General features: G+C 38.6%; 2 protein-coding genes across 3 annotated transcripts in view; one reads left to right on the top strand and one right to left on the bottom strand.

Annotated features, from left to right (window-relative positions):
- The first annotated feature begins 235 nt into the window (after window positions 1-235).
- RNF139 (ring finger protein 139) lies at window positions 236-15,491 on the top strand. The gene is made up of 2 exons (XM_045805665.2): window positions 236-770; window positions 10,581-15,491. Exons 1-2 carry the CDS (start codon window positions 590-592, stop codon window positions 12,389-12,391), a joined length of 1,992 nt encoding a protein of 663 aa, XP_045661621.1. The 5' UTR covers window positions 236-589; the 3' UTR covers window positions 12,392-15,491.
- The window catches only part of TATDN1 (TatD DNase domain containing 1), a 43,888-nt gene continuing 37,894 nt past the window's right edge, over window positions 13,336-19,329 (bottom strand). The window contains exons 10-12 of one of the 2 annotated variants that reach the window (XM_045805666.2): window positions 18,119-18,189; window positions 16,780-16,906; window positions 13,336-13,434 (exon numbers count right to left, since the gene is read on the bottom strand). In XM_045805666.2, coding sequence (XP_045661622.2) covers window positions 13,338-13,434; window positions 16,780-16,906; window positions 18,119-18,189 — 295 coding nt within the window. In that variant the 3' untranslated portion in view covers window positions 13,336-13,337. The remainder of the gene's footprint in view (window positions 13,435-16,779; window positions 16,907-18,118; window positions 18,190-19,329) is intronic. The other variant, XM_087864627.1, reaches the window with a different exon arrangement.

The raw sequence follows: 19,329 nt of genomic DNA, 5'->3' as shown, positions 1-19,329 counted from the left end.
CCGAGGCGACGCTTACACCGCCTCCGGTGAAAAAGCCACTCAGCCAAGAGGGCGCGGCTGTTGGAGAGCGCCTGCGCCATGAGGTGGCGCCAAAGCCGCGAAGGTGGGCGGAAACCATAGCAACACTGCGAGACGATTGCTACGTCGTGCGTGATGACGTTGTGGGGAGCGCCCCCAGCGCCCGATTATGATGCAATCAGCGGCGCGGGCTCCGCGGTCTCGCGTGACCGCGGGTACAGCCTCCTGGCCTCCAAACAGCAGCAACGGCAGAGGCAGGCGGGCGAGGTCAAGATGGTGGCTCCGCGGGCGGGGGAGGTGTTGGAGGGAGGAGGAGCCAGACCTTAGCCGACCGGAAACACCGACACCCAGAGGCCTCCCGGGAGCCGCCGCCGCTGCCTCAGCCGCTGCCGCCTCCGCCGCCTGCTCCAGCTCGAGAGACGCGAGCGGGCGGCGGGGCGGGCCGTAAGAGAGCAGAGGAGGGAGGGCGGGGGCGGAGTCGCCCGCCTTAGCCCCCGCCCCTGGCCGCGGTCCCGGGCCCTGCCCCGCGCGGCCCTCCCCGGCTCGCCCAGCCCCGGTGTGGCAGCGGCTCATGGCGGCGGTGGGCCCCCCGCAGCAGCAGGTGCGGATGGCCCATCAGCAGGTCTGGGCGGCGCTCGAGGTGGCGCTCCGGGTGCCCTGCCTCTACATCATCGACGCCATCTTCAACTCCTACTACGATTCCAGCCAAAGCCGGTTCTGCATCGGGCTCCAGATCTTCCTCCGGCTCCTTGGTAAGGGGAACGGGGTAGCTTGCGTCCCGGGACGGCTTTGAGGGCCGAAACGTGCTGCAGGGATCGGGCGCCCGCGCGCAGTGTGTGTATGTGTGTTTGAGAACCAGTTTCTTCGCCAATAGGAGCGTCTTTGCAGGTTGGGAGGGGAGAAGAGATGACACTTGTCTCAGAGTTGACAGCGGAGCGGTCCTCCTGAAGAGTCAGCCCTCTGTTCATTTTTGCAACCGAGGGTGGGGAGAAAGCATGGATGTGTGAGCATGCGGCTCTTTGCCTGCTGTTTCTCTTGGGGAATGAGTGCTTGGCGTGCCGCGTCTTATGCGACAGCCTTAGAAAAACAGCAACTGTTTGCCCCGATCTCGCCGTGTGTGACCTTGGACTTGTAGTGCCAAAGCCTGAGCCTCAGTTTCCCCCTTTCCAAAATGCAGAGTACTCGTATGTTGTCACTTCTGTATCCACGGGGTCCACGTGATCGTGAAGTATCTGCGGTAAATGACATCCAAAAGAAAGAGACAGGGTTTTGAATGTCAGACCTTGAAACCATTACTAAAAATGCTCATGAGGAAGGCGATACTTGTAACGAGTCCTGAAATTTTCCATGAATAGAGAGGTATTGAAAATGGCTATAAAAACGTGGCTAGAAAGTGATGAGACTTTTCCAAAAGAGACTTATGAAAATCAGTGTCTTTGTTGCATATGAATGGAGTGTTAAAAATCTCTTATGTTTCACTCCCCATCTTCGCTTGCATTACCACTTGCATTTATCCATAAAAGAATTTTTTAAAGTAATTGAAACTTGGCAAATTTCGTTGATGAGGTAATTCTTGTGATCAGTTTTTAGTAGGCTTGTGACTTTGAAGTGTTGCTGAGGAAGGGTTGATGATGAGATCCTTACCAAGCCTTTCTGAATTAGGAGCCATCTGTTGCTTCTTTATTCCTCCAAAAAAAAATGTTGAGTTTTGTTATTGGCAATAAATAACATTTTACATTTGTTTGGTACTTTACTTTTGTAAATCATTTTCACTAACCTAAACTTTAAACATCTCTCAGAGGTGGATTGTGTTAATCTCATTTTTTAAATGAGGAGACTGAGAGCTATAGAGTTTTACTGTGTTTTGCTTTTGATATAAAGCAATTAAGTGGTTCTCAGAGCCTAGGCTTAAAAATCTTCTGACATCAAGGATGGTTCACTTTCCTCCTCCATACAGCTGCTATCCAGATACAGAATGATACAGTAATGATCATATGCTAGATCTTAAAACTAACAGATGTGAATGTGATGTTCTTTCTTTAGCACAGGACTTCTTGGTAACCCACCAGCTACTTAATCCCAGTCATTCCTACTTACCACTGCAAAAGTGTAATGCCCTCATTATTTGTGGCAAAAGCAGAGCTGTGTGATTTCACAGCGTATACAATCTTTACGTTCTACATCTGAAACTAGTATGTTATATGTCAGTTATACCGCAGCTTATAAAGAAAGCATTCACTAGTTTTAATGTTTCATACTTAACGTATTTTGCTTAATTCTGGTAGTCATGGGTAGAAGTGATTTCAGTTAAATAACGTTAAAGTGAAATTAGTAAGGGGGACCTGTTGGGGAGGCATTTTATTTCTGCCAGTTAGAAACCACTCATCATGATCATAAATTAACAGGCAGTTTCTTATCTCAGTATAGTTACTCAGGGGTTCCAGCTGAGCCTGATCAGCTGCCAGCCCTCTTGCCCTGCCATACCTACCCACGTTTGTTGATGATACACGTGCAGGCAAGAGAAAAATTATCATTTCTGTTCCTCAACTCCGCAGGTTGGGAGAGAGCTTGCTAGAGAGAGAACAGAAGCTAACAGACTTCTACGGAACTTTATCAATTTTGGGATAACCCAAGTGCTGCTTTGGAAACTAACTGAATATAACATAGACAAGAGGGGATGGGGAGGGTGACTTTCCTTGTTTCTGTTTTGAGAGGAGGTCATCTTGGAGAAAAAAAAAAAAGTAAAGGAAAAAAACAAAAAACAAAATAGCCGTGTTTGAGGGGATTCATCTATTCATTGGCAAATAGTGTAGCCACTGCCTAGAATATTCTTTTGGTCTGTGACTGCATATCCTCTGACAGTCCCTTTGTGACCAGGTGCTTTAATGCAGTGCTCTTAGAGTTGAGCTTTAGGCTAAGGAGCTTTAAGGAAAAGGGAGTATTTTCCTTAATTAAATCATTTGTAGTTTAAGAACACTGAACAGTAATTTTGGTATTTTCCTTGTAATTCATGCTTATTTTTGTAGTAAATCATGGAAGTTAGTATTCGACAAGTTAAAGTAGAATGTGACCTCAGGCAAGTTATTTAACTGCTCTGTACCTCTCTTTTTTTACCTTTACATTTTTAAAGATGGGCAATGATGGTCTGTCATAAGGTGTTAAGGACAATAAATGAGTTAGGGTGTAAGCTCTTAGAATAGTACCTGGGACCTAGTAAAGGCTACTAAGTGTTAGCTCTTAAACCTGATAACTTAAAAAAAAAAAAATATCTATACTTCAATTAAGACCATACCAGTACAGATATTTTGGTCTTTTGAAGGCATCAACGTAATTTTGGTGCTTTGCTCCTAGAATTTTTGTTTACACTTTGTGAGAAATATTTTTTCCAAATCTATTACCTGGACCGCACCTTACATTATGCCAGTGTAGTTTGCTAATTTTTCACATTTGTGAGAATGATAAAATTCTTTTTTTTTAAAGATTTATTTATTTATTTAGAGAGAGAGGGAGGGAGAGAATGCACAAGCGGGAGAGGGAGAGAATCCCAAGTAGACTCCCTACTGAGTGCAGAGCCTGAGGTGGGGCTTGATCTCATGACCCTGGGATAATGACCTGAGCGGAAACCAAGAATCAGACGCTTAACAGACTACACCATCGAGGTGCCCTGAGAATGATAAAATTCTTAAAAACTGGTTTTGTTGCTAAAAATTCCCCCTGAATAAAAACAAATGTCTTCAATATTTGAGGCCTATTCAATGAGGCAGCTCTTGTTGTTATTGATAGTGATAGGTTTGTGTGTAAAAGATACTAAAGGATAGTTGAAATTAATTGTTCTACACCTGGTTAGTTTTTTTTTTTAATAATTGTAGACGTCAGTATTACTATATATAAATCTCAAAACTTGTCAGTCTCACCTTTTTCTTTAAAATGAAGTTGTAAAAATGGAAATCTATTCTCTAAGTAAAAAGCATTACCAAATTTATATCTCGTCTCTCAAGAATTTACTCTCCTCCCCCTACAAAAAAATACTACCACTGCACTTTTGGTATCAAACTAATGTGAGAATTTCAGCAGATCAGAATATAAAGCATCTCATTTTAGAGATCCAAATAAAATCAAATCACGATATATAGAGTATTTAAGAATATTAAGCTATTCTTAGGAGGTGTTAAATGCTAAATGAAACACAACCCAGTGCAGCATAATGCTGAATTAACAAATCTAAATCCAAGGCAGAAAATACAAGCATAGAAGTTTGTTTTAATAGTATTATTCATGTAATGATAACTCATTGAAGTGGAAAGTCCTTTTTAAGTATACAAGAAAACCCCAAAATTACAAAGGAAAATTTGATAAATACATAAAAATGAAAAACTTTTTTATGACAAAATATTTTTTTAACTCTTAAAAATGACACACTGAGGATACTATTCACATTGTATGAGATCGAATAAAAATTTTACTCTGTCATTAAGAAAAATTTATACTCCCGGAGAAAATGGGCCCAGGATAAGCAGTTCCCAATAAATGAAATGCAGATGGTCAGTAAGCAAAAGAAAAATAACTCCGCTTCATTTATAATGAAAGAAATGCAGTCAGAACAAAATTTCAGTTATCAGATTGGTTGAAGAGTTCAGTGTTCAAATAAAAACTAGTTTGTCAAAGGTGTGGGGAAATGAGTAAAGTTATACCGTTTTGGTATGCTGTCACTTCTATGCAAAGGCATTTGGCGCTAGGTACTGAAATTCATCATACACCTTTTGACTCACAATTGTAAGAATTTGACCTAGAGACATAGATGTACTTGTTCAAAGACTATGGGAAAGGATTTTCGTTGCAGCATCATTGGTCATAACAACATAAATTATTTAAATATCTATTAAAAGGGAATCTGTTCTCTGTATTAGGTTTAGACATACAATAATGAAGTTTTTGAAAAGAAAGTTATTTTGGTGCTGTAGAAAGAACTCCGAAAACCTTTGAAGTGAAAACCACTGAAGCAGTAGTAATTTTGACAGGGATAGATTAAGACTTCTCAGCAACACTATTGACACTTTGGACTGGGTAATTCTTGGGGAGGTGGGAGGTGCTGTTCTGCGAACTGTAGGATTTTTAGCATCCTTGTCTTCTACCCATTGCATACCCACTAGCACCCCTCTTCCCCTTTTGTGATTGCTCAGAATGTCTCTGGATATTTAGATATTGCCCAATGCCTGGTGTGGAGGTAGGGAGGTGGGTTGGTGCAAAAGCTGATCTTTGTTAAGAATCGCTGAGATAGACAAATAGACCAATAGCACTGAATGGAAAGCCCAGAAACAGAGCACCCATGTATATAGAGAAACTTGATGTGTTTCAAAGGCAGAACTGGAGTGTATACATTGAGGTAAATACAGACTATTCAGGTAATGGTCATTTAGTTATATGGAAAATATTATACTGGATTCCTAACTACCAATATATAAACAATTCTAAGTGGCTTAGTACCTAAATGTGAAAAGCAGAACTTTAAAATTTTTAGAAGAAAATAAAGGAGAATATAGAGGTTTTTTTAATCTTAGAGAAGGGAGAAATTCTTTAAAAATATATGAAAGTCGGATGCCTGGATGGCTCAGTCGGTTAAGCATCTGCCTTTGGCTCAGGTCATGATCCCTGGGTCCTAGGATAGTCCTGCATCAGGCTCCTTGCTCAGCGGGGAGCCTGCCCCTCCTTCTGCTTGCCCCTCCCCCTGCTTGCCCATCCCCCTGCTTGTGCGCTCTCTCTTGAGCGCACTCTCTCTGACAAATAAAATATATATGAAAGTCAGGGTGCCTGGGTAGCTCAGTCAGGTAAGCGTCTGACTCTTATTTTGGTTCAGGTCATAATCTCAGGGTTCTGATGTTGAGCCCTGCATCGGGCTTAGTGCCGGGTGTGGAGCCTGCTTAAGAGTCTCTCTCCTTTTTCCACTGCCCCTCTACCCCTCTTAAAAAAAAAAAGAAAAAAAAAGCAAACACACATAAATCTACACATATATACGTATATATACATGAAAGTAAATTTATAAATATTGATAAATCCAACAGTATTAAAATTAAAAACCTAAAAAATCAGAAACATGAAAAGACTAGCCACATACCTGGAGAAGATATTTGCATTACAGGTAACTGACAAAGAATTTGTAGTCAGAATATTTTTAAGTGTCTGTAATTCAAGAAGGAAAAACAACTCCATAGATAAATGGACAAAAAAGATAAATTGGCAATTCAGAGGAAGACGGATGAATGGGCCAATAAATTAGAAGATGCCCTCTTTGATAAGTAATCAGAAATGCCTTTTTTTTCCTAAAGGTAAAAAAAAAACTCCACTTTTACAATGAGATCCCCTTTCGGTAAAAGCAAAAAAGAATGTGTTTATGAATGTATGTTTATTTATGCAAAACTTTATTCTTCCTCTAATACCTCTAAGTTTTACTTTAAAAAATTATATTCAGATTTCTTTTTAGTAAAAACATGTTAAAAATCTTAGAAGCAAAAACTTAGTGTTCTTATTAATAAAAGAGTTAGAATACCGTTTTTAACCCAAAATGAGAGTTTGACGGAAAAATTTTCTTTATACTCTGGTTTATTTTATCAAGTATACCTATAGATTAACATTTCAAGGTATTTTATTTACTTTGTCGACATTTCGTTGCTGAGGGCTCCCTTTGGATTAGGGTAATCATAACATTTCTGTGCTGTTCCATCTTTGTAGGCATTTAAATGTTTTTCCACAGTTTTCTTTAGATCATGTTTAGAAGGTATTGGAAGATACCCGGAGAGTTATAAGTGTTTTGTCTTAGTTCCTTCTAGTTTTTAGTCCTAAGTTTCCAGGCAAGGTTAAAGAAGGTATGAATGTGTTTTTACACATAAACGGGTTAAATGCTTTCTTGTACACCGTGCCTGGTAGTGTTTGTTTTGTTTGCTTATTTTTGGTAGTCAAATTGCAAAGGTCCTCAACTCTCTTGAATTGAGTTCTATGTATCTTCAAAGCTCCTGAATTGATTTTGGTACTTGCCTGTTTTCCTACCCTGAGGACTTCAGTGACACTCGCATCACTGGAGAGCTGCATCCCTGAGATGTGCTTTCAGTTACTTCTCTTCTCCTGGGTCCCACGGTGATTTTTTTCTTCATAAAGTAGCATTTATAGTCTTGATTGCTTCTTCAGATCACTCTTAAATCCTAATGAGAAACTCTACCCCTGGGCTTCATTTTCTTAGGCCTCTAGGATAAATACCAAGAGTTTTATATCTGAAGTTGTGAAAATGCAACAAAGTTTGATGCTATTGACAATACTCCCTAAAGGCGATAAGGGGGAATGTTACTTGAGAGACTTGTTACTTGGCACGTTGGCTTTTTCTATGAAATGAGAGCTGATTTTTCCTACATTCCATATGTAGGAACATGAGTATAAAAGGAAAATGTAAGCACCTTACATACATGCAACTTTTGGGTAGAATTAAAATAATTTTATACTATTCTTGAAGTATTTCATCATTATTATGTCTTGGGGTATAATTTTAATCAAGAGAAGAGTGGTATCTTTTTTTTTTTTTTTAATTCATTTGAGACGGAGAGAGCATGAGCAGGGGGAGAGGCAGAAGCAGACTCCCTGCTGAGCCGGGAGCCCTAAGTGGGACTCCATCCCAGGACCTGGCGATCATGGCCTGAGCCAGTGCAGCCGCTTAACTCTCTGAGCCACCCACGCGCCCCAAGAAGAGTGGTGTCTTATTGTTACTTGCTAGGATACATACAGACTTTGAGGATAGTCTCACTGTGCTGTCTAGCATCTTCTCCCCCTTTTCCCTTTCAGACGTTTGCATGAAGCAAAATAGCACTTTTTCTACAGAAATGTTTCTAAAAATCAAATCATTCCTTCATTTGTGTGTAAAAATAAGCTTCAGGGAAAAAAGCTATTAGAATAAAAAGGACTGGTTTATAAATTACAGCAGAGTTCATGAGTAGTCACAGGTAAAGATTAATTTACCCCTTAGTGAATAGCAAGTTGACAAAAACACTTTACAGTCCCTGTTTGGCTTTCTCCTTTTTTAAGTGGCATAAAATAGAACTGAGGTTATTTGGGTTTTGTTTTGACTTGTTTTAGGAGATTAAGTTTTGTCTCAGGAAAAATACTGACTTTTTTCTATGGAGAGAAAGCAAGATTACATATAGTGGCTGAGTTAATTCCATTCCCTGTTACCTTACATGAAAATGTTTCTAAACCTCCAAAAAAAAAAGTTATTTTCTATTGAAAGGACCTATTCCCAGCTGTCAGCTCTTTGGGAGATTATTAGTGGCCCATTTGCTCCAGGAATCAGGTGGTTCTTACACAGAGACTCATGTGTCTTTCACGTGATTGTGTCCTTTTGTTCTCCTTTTCACAAATAACCTGACAGGTTGGCACAGGATAAATTTTAAGTTCATGGGCATAGCCATCATTTAGAATAACTAGCCCTTGCTTTTATATGCAATAGGTTGTAAAATGCCTCCATCATAATATGCAGTGTCTTTTCTTGATTACGTGCTGAAATAGGGTGGATAGATGATGTTTAATTTGGGGTTTGCTGCTTTTGCTGTACTCCAAGCTCTGGTTTCTCAGCTTTGTCTTAGCTTTTCATAGGTTTCAATTTCCATGTGGGCTGTTTTTTGTGGTTGCCTTTAAAAATATAATCCAGAATTTTACATTAACATTTCCCCAGTGTTATTTAAATGAACAATGAAATAATTTATTTTCTGCAGAATATTTTGGGATTCATAATGTGCAAGGTAGGATCCTTGCTTGCTATTACAGGGATACATTATATAACGGGGTGGATGACCTCCTCAGATAACTACAAACTACAGTATCCGGTAGTGTGTGAGTATTGGGCCTTTCACTGAGTTCTGTTGGTAATTTGAAAGATCAGTAACGATCAGAGAAAATGGTCTATTGGATGGGTAGGATTTGAACAGTCCGGGCTTTGGGAAGCTCACCATACCAAGCAAGAGAAGAATGTAAACATAGCTGCAGTTATGGCCGAGAAAGGGGTGTGTTGCAGAAAGTCTGGAGTGGTGTGTGTGTTGGGAGGAATACCACATTGGATCCTTGAGTGTTTGGACAAGGAATGTGGATTTTTGTTGATAGTAATTTCAAGGGCTGCTGCTTTTGAGCAAAGAAGTGAAGAAAGGCACTTTGGATAGATGGGATTGTAGATAGATTTGGATAAGAGTTTTTAGAGACCAGCTAACAGGTTGGTGTCACTGAGAAAAGGGAGGTAACAGGTGTTAGTAGAATTGGCAAATAACTGTCAGAGTTTTAGGGTGCGGGACTAGAGGTGCCATTAAGAGAATAATGGTACTTTTAACTGAAATTGGAAATCTCAAGAGTTATTTGAAGTCAGTTAGGTTTTAGAGATTTTGAGTGTTGCAGTTGTAACTAGAAGTGGAACCAGGTGAATTTTTAGATATCCTTTCCATATTGAAACCTTGGGCAATAATGTTTATTGTGACCTCACAAAATTTGTCAGAGCACAGAGGAAGATGGTGCTGGATGCACATCACACACATCCCACTGTACTTGGTTACATATGGAGTGGGGGGGGGACTTACTCCATTTTTTAAAACATGTTTTGGTTTTCTGAATGTTACTTTTTGTAATTCGAAGAACAATAAAAAGGTTTGACTGTTTGTAGTACGAGATACAGTAATGTACAGGAAAAGGAACTTGGATGATGTTTCTGGAATCTGTAGGAAAGTATATAGGGGGGGAAAACCCCTGAATTTGGACTCATGGGAGAATGCACAAATTTAAGGAGCAGGAAAAATAAAAGCCAGCTGGAGTTCACTGTTTGAGAAAAAGAAGGCTTTAGGTGTAAGTATAAAAGTTAAACTCAATTTCCTAAAGAACACTTCTAAGAAAAAGAAATCTGAGATTTAATAGGAACAAATATTTGCATTTTGGTTATTCTTGATTCTTAATGTATTTTAAAGTAATGGAATTGTTTTAAATATTTTTAGTGGTTATGAAATTATAAAGGACATATTCTTTCAAGATTTAAAAACTTGTTAAAATGTAGGTATCACTAACTAATCTTGGAGATAATCTATTAATCTGGTGTCTGGATATATAGTACTACTAGAATTTGGAACTTTAAGGAATAAGATTTTAAAAAATAGTATGATCTGTTCTATTGAACTCCTGACTTTACAAAACCTCTCTTGGCCTTTAAGCCTAAATTGTTTTGAGACTTAATGTTCATAACTTTGAAAATATTGTATTTCCTAATTAAGGGAAGAAGGGCATAACTTAGTACAAAAACATTCTTTAAAAAGTTGTATTTAAGGAGCACCTGGGTGGCTCAGTTGGTTAAGTGTCTGCCTTTGGCTCAGGTCATGATCTCGGGGTCCTGGGATTGAGCCCTGCATGAGGCTTCCTGCTCAGCTGGGGTCTGCTTCTCCCTCTGCCCCTTACCCCGCTTTTGCTCGCACGTACGCTCGCTCTCTCAAATAAAGAAAATCTTTTAAAAAAATGTTGCATTCAAATGACCTTTTTTTCCTTCTTATTTTTTTTAGGTATATTTGTATCCAGTATTGTTCTGATCTTGTCACAACGATCACTTTTCAAGTTTTACATGTACAGTTCAGCCTTTCTATTAGCTGCAACTTCAGTGTTGGTAAATTATTATGCTTCTTTGCACATTGACTTCTATGGTGCCTACAACGCATCAGCTTTCGGAATTGAGCTGCTTCCTCGAAAAGGGCCCTCGCTATGGATGGCACTCATCGTTCTACAGCTAACCTTAGGAATTGGATACATTACACTACTACAAATTCATTCCATCTATTCACAATTAATTATTTTGGATCTCTTGGTTCCTGTAATAGGCTTAATCACAGAGCTACCATTACACATCCGAGAGACTTTGGTTTTTACTTCTTCCTTGATTCTCACATTAAACACAGTGCTTGTCTTGGCAGTGAAACTTAAGTGGTTTTATTATTCTACACGATATGTTTATCTGTTAGTGAGGCACATGTATCGAATTTATGGATTACAGCTATTAATGGAGGACACATGGAAGAGGATTCGTTTCCCAGATATACTGAGAGTCTTTTGGCTAACAAGAATTACAGCTCAGGCTACAGTGTTGATGTACATTTTAAGGATGGCAAATGAAACGGATTCCTTCTTTATTTCTTGGGACGATTTCTGGGACCTCGTTTGCAATCTTATAATTAGTGGGTGTGATTCTACACTAACCGTACTGGGCATGAGTGCTGTAATTTCCTCAGTAGCCCATTATTTGGGCCTTGGAATATTGGCCTTTATTGGATCAACTGAAGAAGATGACAGGCGGCTTGGCTTCGTAGCACCTGTTTTATTTTTTATTTTGGCTCTTCAGACTGGCTTAAGTGGGCTAAGACCGGAAGAGAGACTTATTCGCTTAAGTAGAAACATGTGCCTTTTATTAACTGCAGTCCTGCATTTCATCCACGGAATGACAGACCCTGTATTAATGTCTCTCAGTGCCTCTCATGTGTCATCTTTCCGTAGACATTTTCCTGTGCTCTTTGTCTCTGCTTGCCTGTTCGTTCTTCCTGTTTTACTCAGTTATGTTCTTTGGCATCACTATGCACTAAATACATGGTTGTTCGCAGTTACAGCCTTTTGCGTGGAACTCTGCTTAAAAGTAATTGTTTCTCTCACTGTGTATACGTTATTCATGATTGATGGCTACTATAATGTCCTTTGGGAAAAGCTTGATGATTATGTCTACTATGTTCGTTCAACAGGCAATATTATTGAATTTATATTCGGAGTAGTAATGTTTGGAAATGGAGCTTACACTATGATGTTTGAGTCAGGAAGCAAAATTCGGGCTTGTATGATGTGTCTACATGCATATTTTAACATCTACTTACAAGCAAAAAATGGCTGGAAGACATTCATGAATCGTAGGACTGCTGTTAAGAAAATTAATTCACTTCCTGAAATAAAAGGGAGCCGCTTGCAAGAAATAGATGATGTATGTGCAATCTGCTATCATGAGTTTACAACATCTGCTCGCATCACACCATGTAATCATTATTTCCATGCACTTTGCCTTCGGAAATGGCTGTACATCCAAGATACTTGTCCAATGTGCCATCAGAAAGTGTACATCGAAGATGATATTAAGGATAATTCAAATATATCTAACAACAATGGATTTATTGCACCCAATGAAAATCCAGAGGAAGCTGTGAGAGAAGCTGCTGCTGAATCTGACAGGGAATTGAACGAAGATGACAGTACAGATTGTGATGATGATGTTGAGAGAGAAAGAAACGGGGTGATTCAGCACACAGGCCCAGCAGCTGAAGAGCTTGATGATACTGATTAACAGAGCGTTTACTAATCATTGAGGTTATTTGTTTAAAATTCAGTTCGTCCAAAATGGAGTAATATGCTTCACTTCAGTGTGTAACCAAGCACAAAAACAGTATCCATGTTGAATCTGTGAATGGTTTTCCGTTTACTGTGATGTGCTGCTGTAAATATACCTCTTTAATTACTTCTGGTCTCTTTGGTGACCTATTTAAATTTGTGTACATTATTGTACATAGAATAAAATGTTTTCACGTTTTTATGACAAAATTTGAACAAATAGCTTTTTAATAGATGTAATGATAATACAGTGCGTCAACTGTGCCAAAGATTCCTCAATGAAAGCATATAAAAGTATCTAACTCTGGACCCTAGTTTTCTTTAAAATGGGTGGGAAAATGAAAATGCAAATCAGAGGAAACCACATTAAGCCAAGGAAATAATTTGGACCAGAGGATAAAAGCTATATGTAGAGTATTTTAAAACGAAGGAGAAAATAGGCTGCCAGAAGAGACTTTTTTGGAAGTTTGAGTGTAGCACGCGGTTGAGCTGGGTTCGAAAGTCATGATCCAGAGATTGTGTAAGAGTTGAGAAACAGGCTTTTATCAACTAAACTTTGGTATAAAAACCAGAATGTGCTAATTGTTTAATTTTGATGTAAATAAAACCAGTATGTTTGCTGGCCATTCTGTTTGCAGCGTTGACATAAAATTGTCCTTTCAGACTTTTGAAGAGATTACAAAATGAATTACTGGGAATTTTTGTTGTTATAAACTAAGACCTTAATTGATACTGAAATTCTGATCTGACTTGATGGATAAAAGTGAGGGGGATGGTATGTAGTAATATGGAATACCTTTTTAGACGACTTCCAGAGAATTCCTTTATTCAATCTTTCAGTAAGTTTTACCATGAAATTTTACATACATGATGGGAAATGGAAAGAACATACCAATTACATGTCAGGAAAAAAATATTTTAATGGTGTTGTTATATAGTGTATTGGCTAATTCCAATGGATCCTGCTCTCTTACGGCTGACATTATCTCCAGTATTTGACTAAAAGAAAACAAAACAAAACAAAATGGATGGTTAAATTTCCAAGTACATGCTCAGTTTTAAAGGTATTCGTTTCCACATAAAGGAAACCATTGTACTAGCACTTTTCACATAAGCAGCTTAACAGGTGTAAGGTTTTTAGCACTATCAACAGAAAAGTTTAACTGTTATGATATGTAAAATGAGTGATTTGAGACAAATTTCTGGGGCTGTCTTGCATGTAACTAGAGCCAAGGTCCAGATTCAAATACATTTGAAAATCAGCCCACATTATGTCAACCACAACTAATGGAACTAACCCAGTGAAAATGAAGAGTTCTTTTAAACTGTGGGTCATTATGCATTCATTAGCGGCTCATGATGAGCTTTCAGAAAATTGTAAGAAAAGGAAAAGTACATTGCACTTAGGGAAGTACTGTTTCATTTCTGTTTGGGTTTTATATCTGTACATGTGTGCTGAGTCACAAGGTATGTGGTATTGTGGGTATAGCAAAATTTGAAAGCCACTGCTAAGAGAATTAGTCCCAGAAGCAGCAAGAAATTGCCACGTCATGACCAGCACAATGACAGCAAAGGAAGTTAGAAGTTATTTACTTGGAACAACGTATGGTTATCGGGGTGGGGGTTGGAGAGATGCTTTTTCTCCTGTCCTTTTTCCCTGCAAGACCAAGACTAGCCCAAGTGTCAAATCTTTCAGTTTCTGTGCCTAGAATAATAATCAGTAGTACTGTTCTCTAGCAATACTATATATAGATGTTTTTGTACATGAATTAGAAAGTTCTAAAATCCAAATTAAACATTTAAATATTCGTTAATATTTTTGTCCCTGGTATGGGTTTCTTAAATATGAATAGGATTTAGAGATTAACTGGAAGTTTTATATAATCATAATGGAACAACCGTGCTTAATATAGACTAAATTTTTATCTAAATTAAAATGTGCTAAAAGCAAATATATTAACATTTAAATTGACCCAATTTTCTTAGTAAACTACAGAATTTTCCTCTTAACTACTCAGTTGGAACTTACCTGCATAGTATTGTGTGAAATCAGTATGATTCCTGGCACCCATCTCCCTTTTAGTTCTTTCTCTATGCTGATAATGTTACAGCTTTACAAAAAAAACAAAACAAGAACTTCCCCTTTCCTGCTTAAAATCCTTTGGGTCCTGATGCAATCTGAACTACTGAGGCTGGCATAGGAGAGCCCTCACCAGTCTGGCCTCACCACCTTCCCAGACTCATCACTTACCCGCGCATCCTACTTTTTGCCACACTAAACTCATTGTTTCCCACAGAGCAGCCAAGCCCTTCTGCGGTCTGCCTTTGCTCGAGGTGTCTGTCTTGGTCTGGCACAACGCCCAGCTGTACCCCACGAGCAGCTGAAGTGTCACCTTAGTTAAGCTGTTTCTCCTCAAGGCAGGCAGGTGCCACGACCTAGGGTCCTCGTCATATATTTATACCTCTGTAACAGCACTAACGTCTTGGATTATACTTTCTGCTTATTTGCGCCAGGAGGGCAAGGATCCCTGTCTGATTCCTTCAGTGTCTTATCCAAAGTGCCTGGCAAAATGTATCTAGTCATCTGGTGGATGGATGCAGGGCAGGGACTGTCCTGATTCTTCTAGGTAGCCTCAGTACCTTGAACCTTTGCTGACATGCAGGAGCTTCAAAATGGGTTTCAAAGAATTTAAAATCTAAAAGGGAGGAAAGATCTCTATAAAAATCATTAAAACATAAAACTGTTAATAGATGGATTTGATAAAAATGACTTTGTAAGTAGGAATTCATTAGTAATTAGCATTAGACTAGAGACGTGTGTTTTTACAATGTGGTTTAAAAATCTACAGTTTGTTGGGGCGCCTGGGTGGCACAGCGGTTAAGCGTCTGCCTTCGGCTCAGGGCGTGATCCCGGCGTTATGGGATCGAGCCCCACATCAGGCTCCTCTGCTATGAGCCTGCTTCTTCCTCTCCCACTCCCCCTGCTTGTGTTCCCTCTCTCACTGGCTATCTCTATCTCTGTAGAATAAATAAATAAGATCTTTAAAAAAAAAAAATCTTCAGTTTGTAAATGCCGGCTTTCCCAAGCCCCGCAGCCGGTACTCATGACTGCAGATGAGACTCCAGCTTTCTTGGTTCCTAACAGTCTGCATTTGGAAGACCTTACAGTTCTGTTTTGCAAATGTGTCACTAAAGTCAACGGCTATACTGTACTTAACGTTAAGGCAGTATAGAAACCTGACTTGGATAACTGCTGGCAAATACTTCCCCGAAGCTGGCTACTAGAAAGAGACCAGTTTCTTGTCTTTAGTGTCCTATTAAATATCTCTAAAGAATGATTCTGTAATAATTGTCTTCTGTCTTCTGACTGAATGTGCAACTACTTACAGTTCATAAAAGTTACAGGTGATTCTTTACTGATCAGAATTTAAATATATTCCTCAGCCTATGGGTTTGAAAACATTCATTTTTAAAAATCCTTGCCAACACCAGCGTGTTAATGAAGGAAAATCTTTCCAGTATTATTTTTATAGAATAAATCTTCAGTTCTCTGCCTGCTGAACTTTTAGATTGGCTTACCTAATACTCTTTTCTGTTAAAAACTACTAAAAAAAATGCATGGAAGGAATTATTACAACCTAAAAGTAACAGTTCAATTGCCTGAACTGGTAAACCATACTAGACTGATATAACCTAGATATAAATTATCTGCTTATGCAGACAAAAGCCGGATGATGTACCCATCAACATGACACAAACTTACCCTGGAAGTTATAAACGCTATAGCTCCTGAACAGCTGGATGGTAAACAGCCCCTCTGTTCATATGCTCTATACTATACTCAAAAACTGATGTTGAATTACTGCTTGCCCCCTCCCCCAACTTTTGGGTTAGAAAAAGGAAATCCTTTCTATAACTTGACCTTTTTGTTCAGAGGCTTGAAGAAATGTATTACTACTTAGGTTTTTCAGGTTGTCAAATGATTTAAAATACACAAAAAGGTCTCCTGCTAAGAGTGCATTTTTATAACCATGAGCAAGGAAGCTGCATGAGAATCTTTTTTTTCCCTTTCCTACAAAATGACAAATGACCAAATCACATGAAGTTTTCACTCCTGTAATAAAACCACTTTTAATGAGTCGAGAGGTTGAGATGATGGGAAAAGAGGAGCCCAGACAGAGCAGTTCAGGTGCCGAGCCTTCCACATCACCGCATTAAAATGGCGGCTTTTGATCTGAACATTGGGATGTCACCCAACTTTAATTCGGTCCCTTGAGTTCATTTTGAAATGGCATTTGGTGGTTGACTTTAATGTTCTGAAGACCATGAAAACAAAATACTTACATTATATGGCAGGGTTCATTCCTGTCTTTTATGCAGTGCCCATTTTCCCACTTCTTTTTGGTAGGAAATGAAGTTTTTATATATTTTGACCCAGCATGTGTACTTTTCACTCCACACCAAGGTGCGTCTAGAGTTAAGCAAAGAAAGAAGTCTCTTACAAGGTTTATCTTTAAAATCATTGTTTTCTTCATGAACATTATCAAACAGATATATAACTTCTAAAATGTAAGTCATGATTCAGCTTTAAAAATGGTAAAAAGCAACAGCACAATTCTAAGCACAAGATTAAATCCTGAACTGTACACAATTTTAAATGCCTTTTTAAAAATTTTTAAAAATGCTTTCTAAGAATCATTTTCATTGTATTTTTTTCTGCTAACATTACTGTTGGTGTATGGCATACTTTTAAAAAAGAAAGCTAAAAGAAGTACAAACTGTAACCTGAAAACATTCAAGTCAAGCCTCTATTTGCCTCTACAGAATGTGAAACAGTGGCTTTAAACACTGGGATTGGGCACTTGAGTGGCTCAGTTGGTTAAGCATCTGCCTTCGGCCCAGGTCACGATCCTGGGGTCTTGGGATCCAGCCCCACATCAGGCTCCCTGCTCAAGCAGGGGGGTCTGCTTCTCCATCTCCCCGACCCTCCTCCCTGCTTGTGTTCTCTCTCTCAACTAAATAAAAGCTTTTAAAAAAAATACTGGGATTATTCACTTACCTCTTTCTTTAATAAAGAATTATAAAAATTCACATATTTTACAAGCATTGTACTTCTAATAAAATCATTTCATTTTCATGACTCTCCAAGGAAATAAACCTGATTTCTTCAGGATGGCTTAGTCTTGACTTTACTGAAAAAGCCCATATGTGTAGGTAAAGCCTTGAGTTCAGGGTTAGGTAAAATGTTTAGCTTCTAACCTTAAGAGGCAACAGATTAACTTCTAAAATATCCTGACTAAACCAGTTTGATTTAAATTCTTGTACTTTATTTTAAATTGAAGAATTAAGCCATTACAAAGACAACACTATAAAAAAAATTAAGTTTTTGAAACCCCAAGTGAGATACTTCATTAAGACTACTTGTTTAATAAAATATTTATAATTACAACCTCCTTAGTTACATATTCTAATATTCCTTTTTAAAGTGCTTATTAGGCTTAATCAAACTTCTAAAATTAAATAACTTGATTGCATAAATACTTTCTATCAATTGATAAAAAACCCCAAAGATTTTCTGAAAAGTACAGCTGTTGAAGCTGTGAGTGAGCTGTTCTAAGATATTTTTTTGTCCAGCTCTTTTTTGATATGGTGTAATATGAAAATTCTAAAAGCATAAACTTACCAGTTTCAATCATTAGTTTTTCACTAGGTATTGACTTCAGAACTTCCAAATTAGCCTCAGTTTTCAGTGAGCTTAAAAAAATTTATAGATATATTTAATCAACTTTTTTTCATATTACAAACTTATCTAAAACAGATTACAAGACCTCTCAAGTCCCCAAACAAAACTTTGGTTGGCTACAATGGCAATATATCATTTCTGACCTTACAGAATCTAGATTAAGATCTATTCCAGCCACACTCAGCCTTTAACAGGATGCAATTTTTTGTGTTTATCTGCTGACTGTCCAATAACTTTCTGAATCTGTGTAAAACAACTTTTTAAAGAATTTGTTTGCTTCTTTCGGTAATTTGCCTAACTTAGGCTCAAAATGCTGAGTTTGAAGGTATGGCCAGTTCTGTTACAGGCCAAATACTGCTAGGAAGGAATCAAAGTTAATGTTTCACTAATCAGCAATACAATCTTCACAAAGGACGAAAATCACAATCATAGGACTAGGAGTATTTAACAATGAATGAAAACCTAATTAGATGTCCTTTTCCCCACACCTAGAAACATGATCTTCCATTACTCTTGACATTCTGAAACTTAATGTGTCTGGGCAAGAGCCTTTTTTCATTCATTTAGGGGAGTTAGAACCCTTCCAATTTAGACCCCTCCCCCCAACTCTGGGAAAAATTACGGGAAAAAGGAATTCTCCCCTTTTGTTTTCTCTCTCCTCTCTTTCTGGGACTTGCATTGGTCAGTTTTACAGCTCCTGAATTGGTCTGCTAAGGCCCTGTTTTCTCCTTTTCTGGGAAATTAACTTTCATTTCCTTAACTTTCATTTTCAGACCCTGAGACAGACTGGAATTATTGGTCCCAATTCTTCACTTTCCTTTAATAGAAATGTATCTGCACCCTGCCATGGTTTCTTAGTAGGAAGAAGCTTGAATCTGGCCATGGCCTCAAGACTTGCTTTGACCAGATGACATGGCCAGAGGCTTGAAAATGCACTTTTTTGATTTTGATGGCACTTTTGTCATCTCAAAGTAGCATGCACTAAATAGCCATTATGCCTCTTCAGGGTGGGCACCCAGAATGAAAACACAGCTCAGATCTGAATTCAGCACGTGCCTGTGGCAGAGAGATCTGCCTCTCTCAATCAGTCAACCCTCAGCTAACCCAGGAATATGAAAAAATGTTTACTGTACTATGCCAATGAGTTTTAG

The sequence above is a fragment of the Ursus americanus genome, chromosome 9 (genome assembly GCF_024610735.1).
Source record: "Ursus americanus isolate L20-20 chromosome 9, mUrsAme1.1.p, whole genome shotgun sequence".
NCBI classification, from domain to species: domain Eukaryota; kingdom Metazoa; phylum Chordata; class Mammalia; order Carnivora; family Ursidae; genus Ursus; species Ursus americanus.
This window is presented reverse-complemented; position numbering and strand designations above follow the sequence as displayed.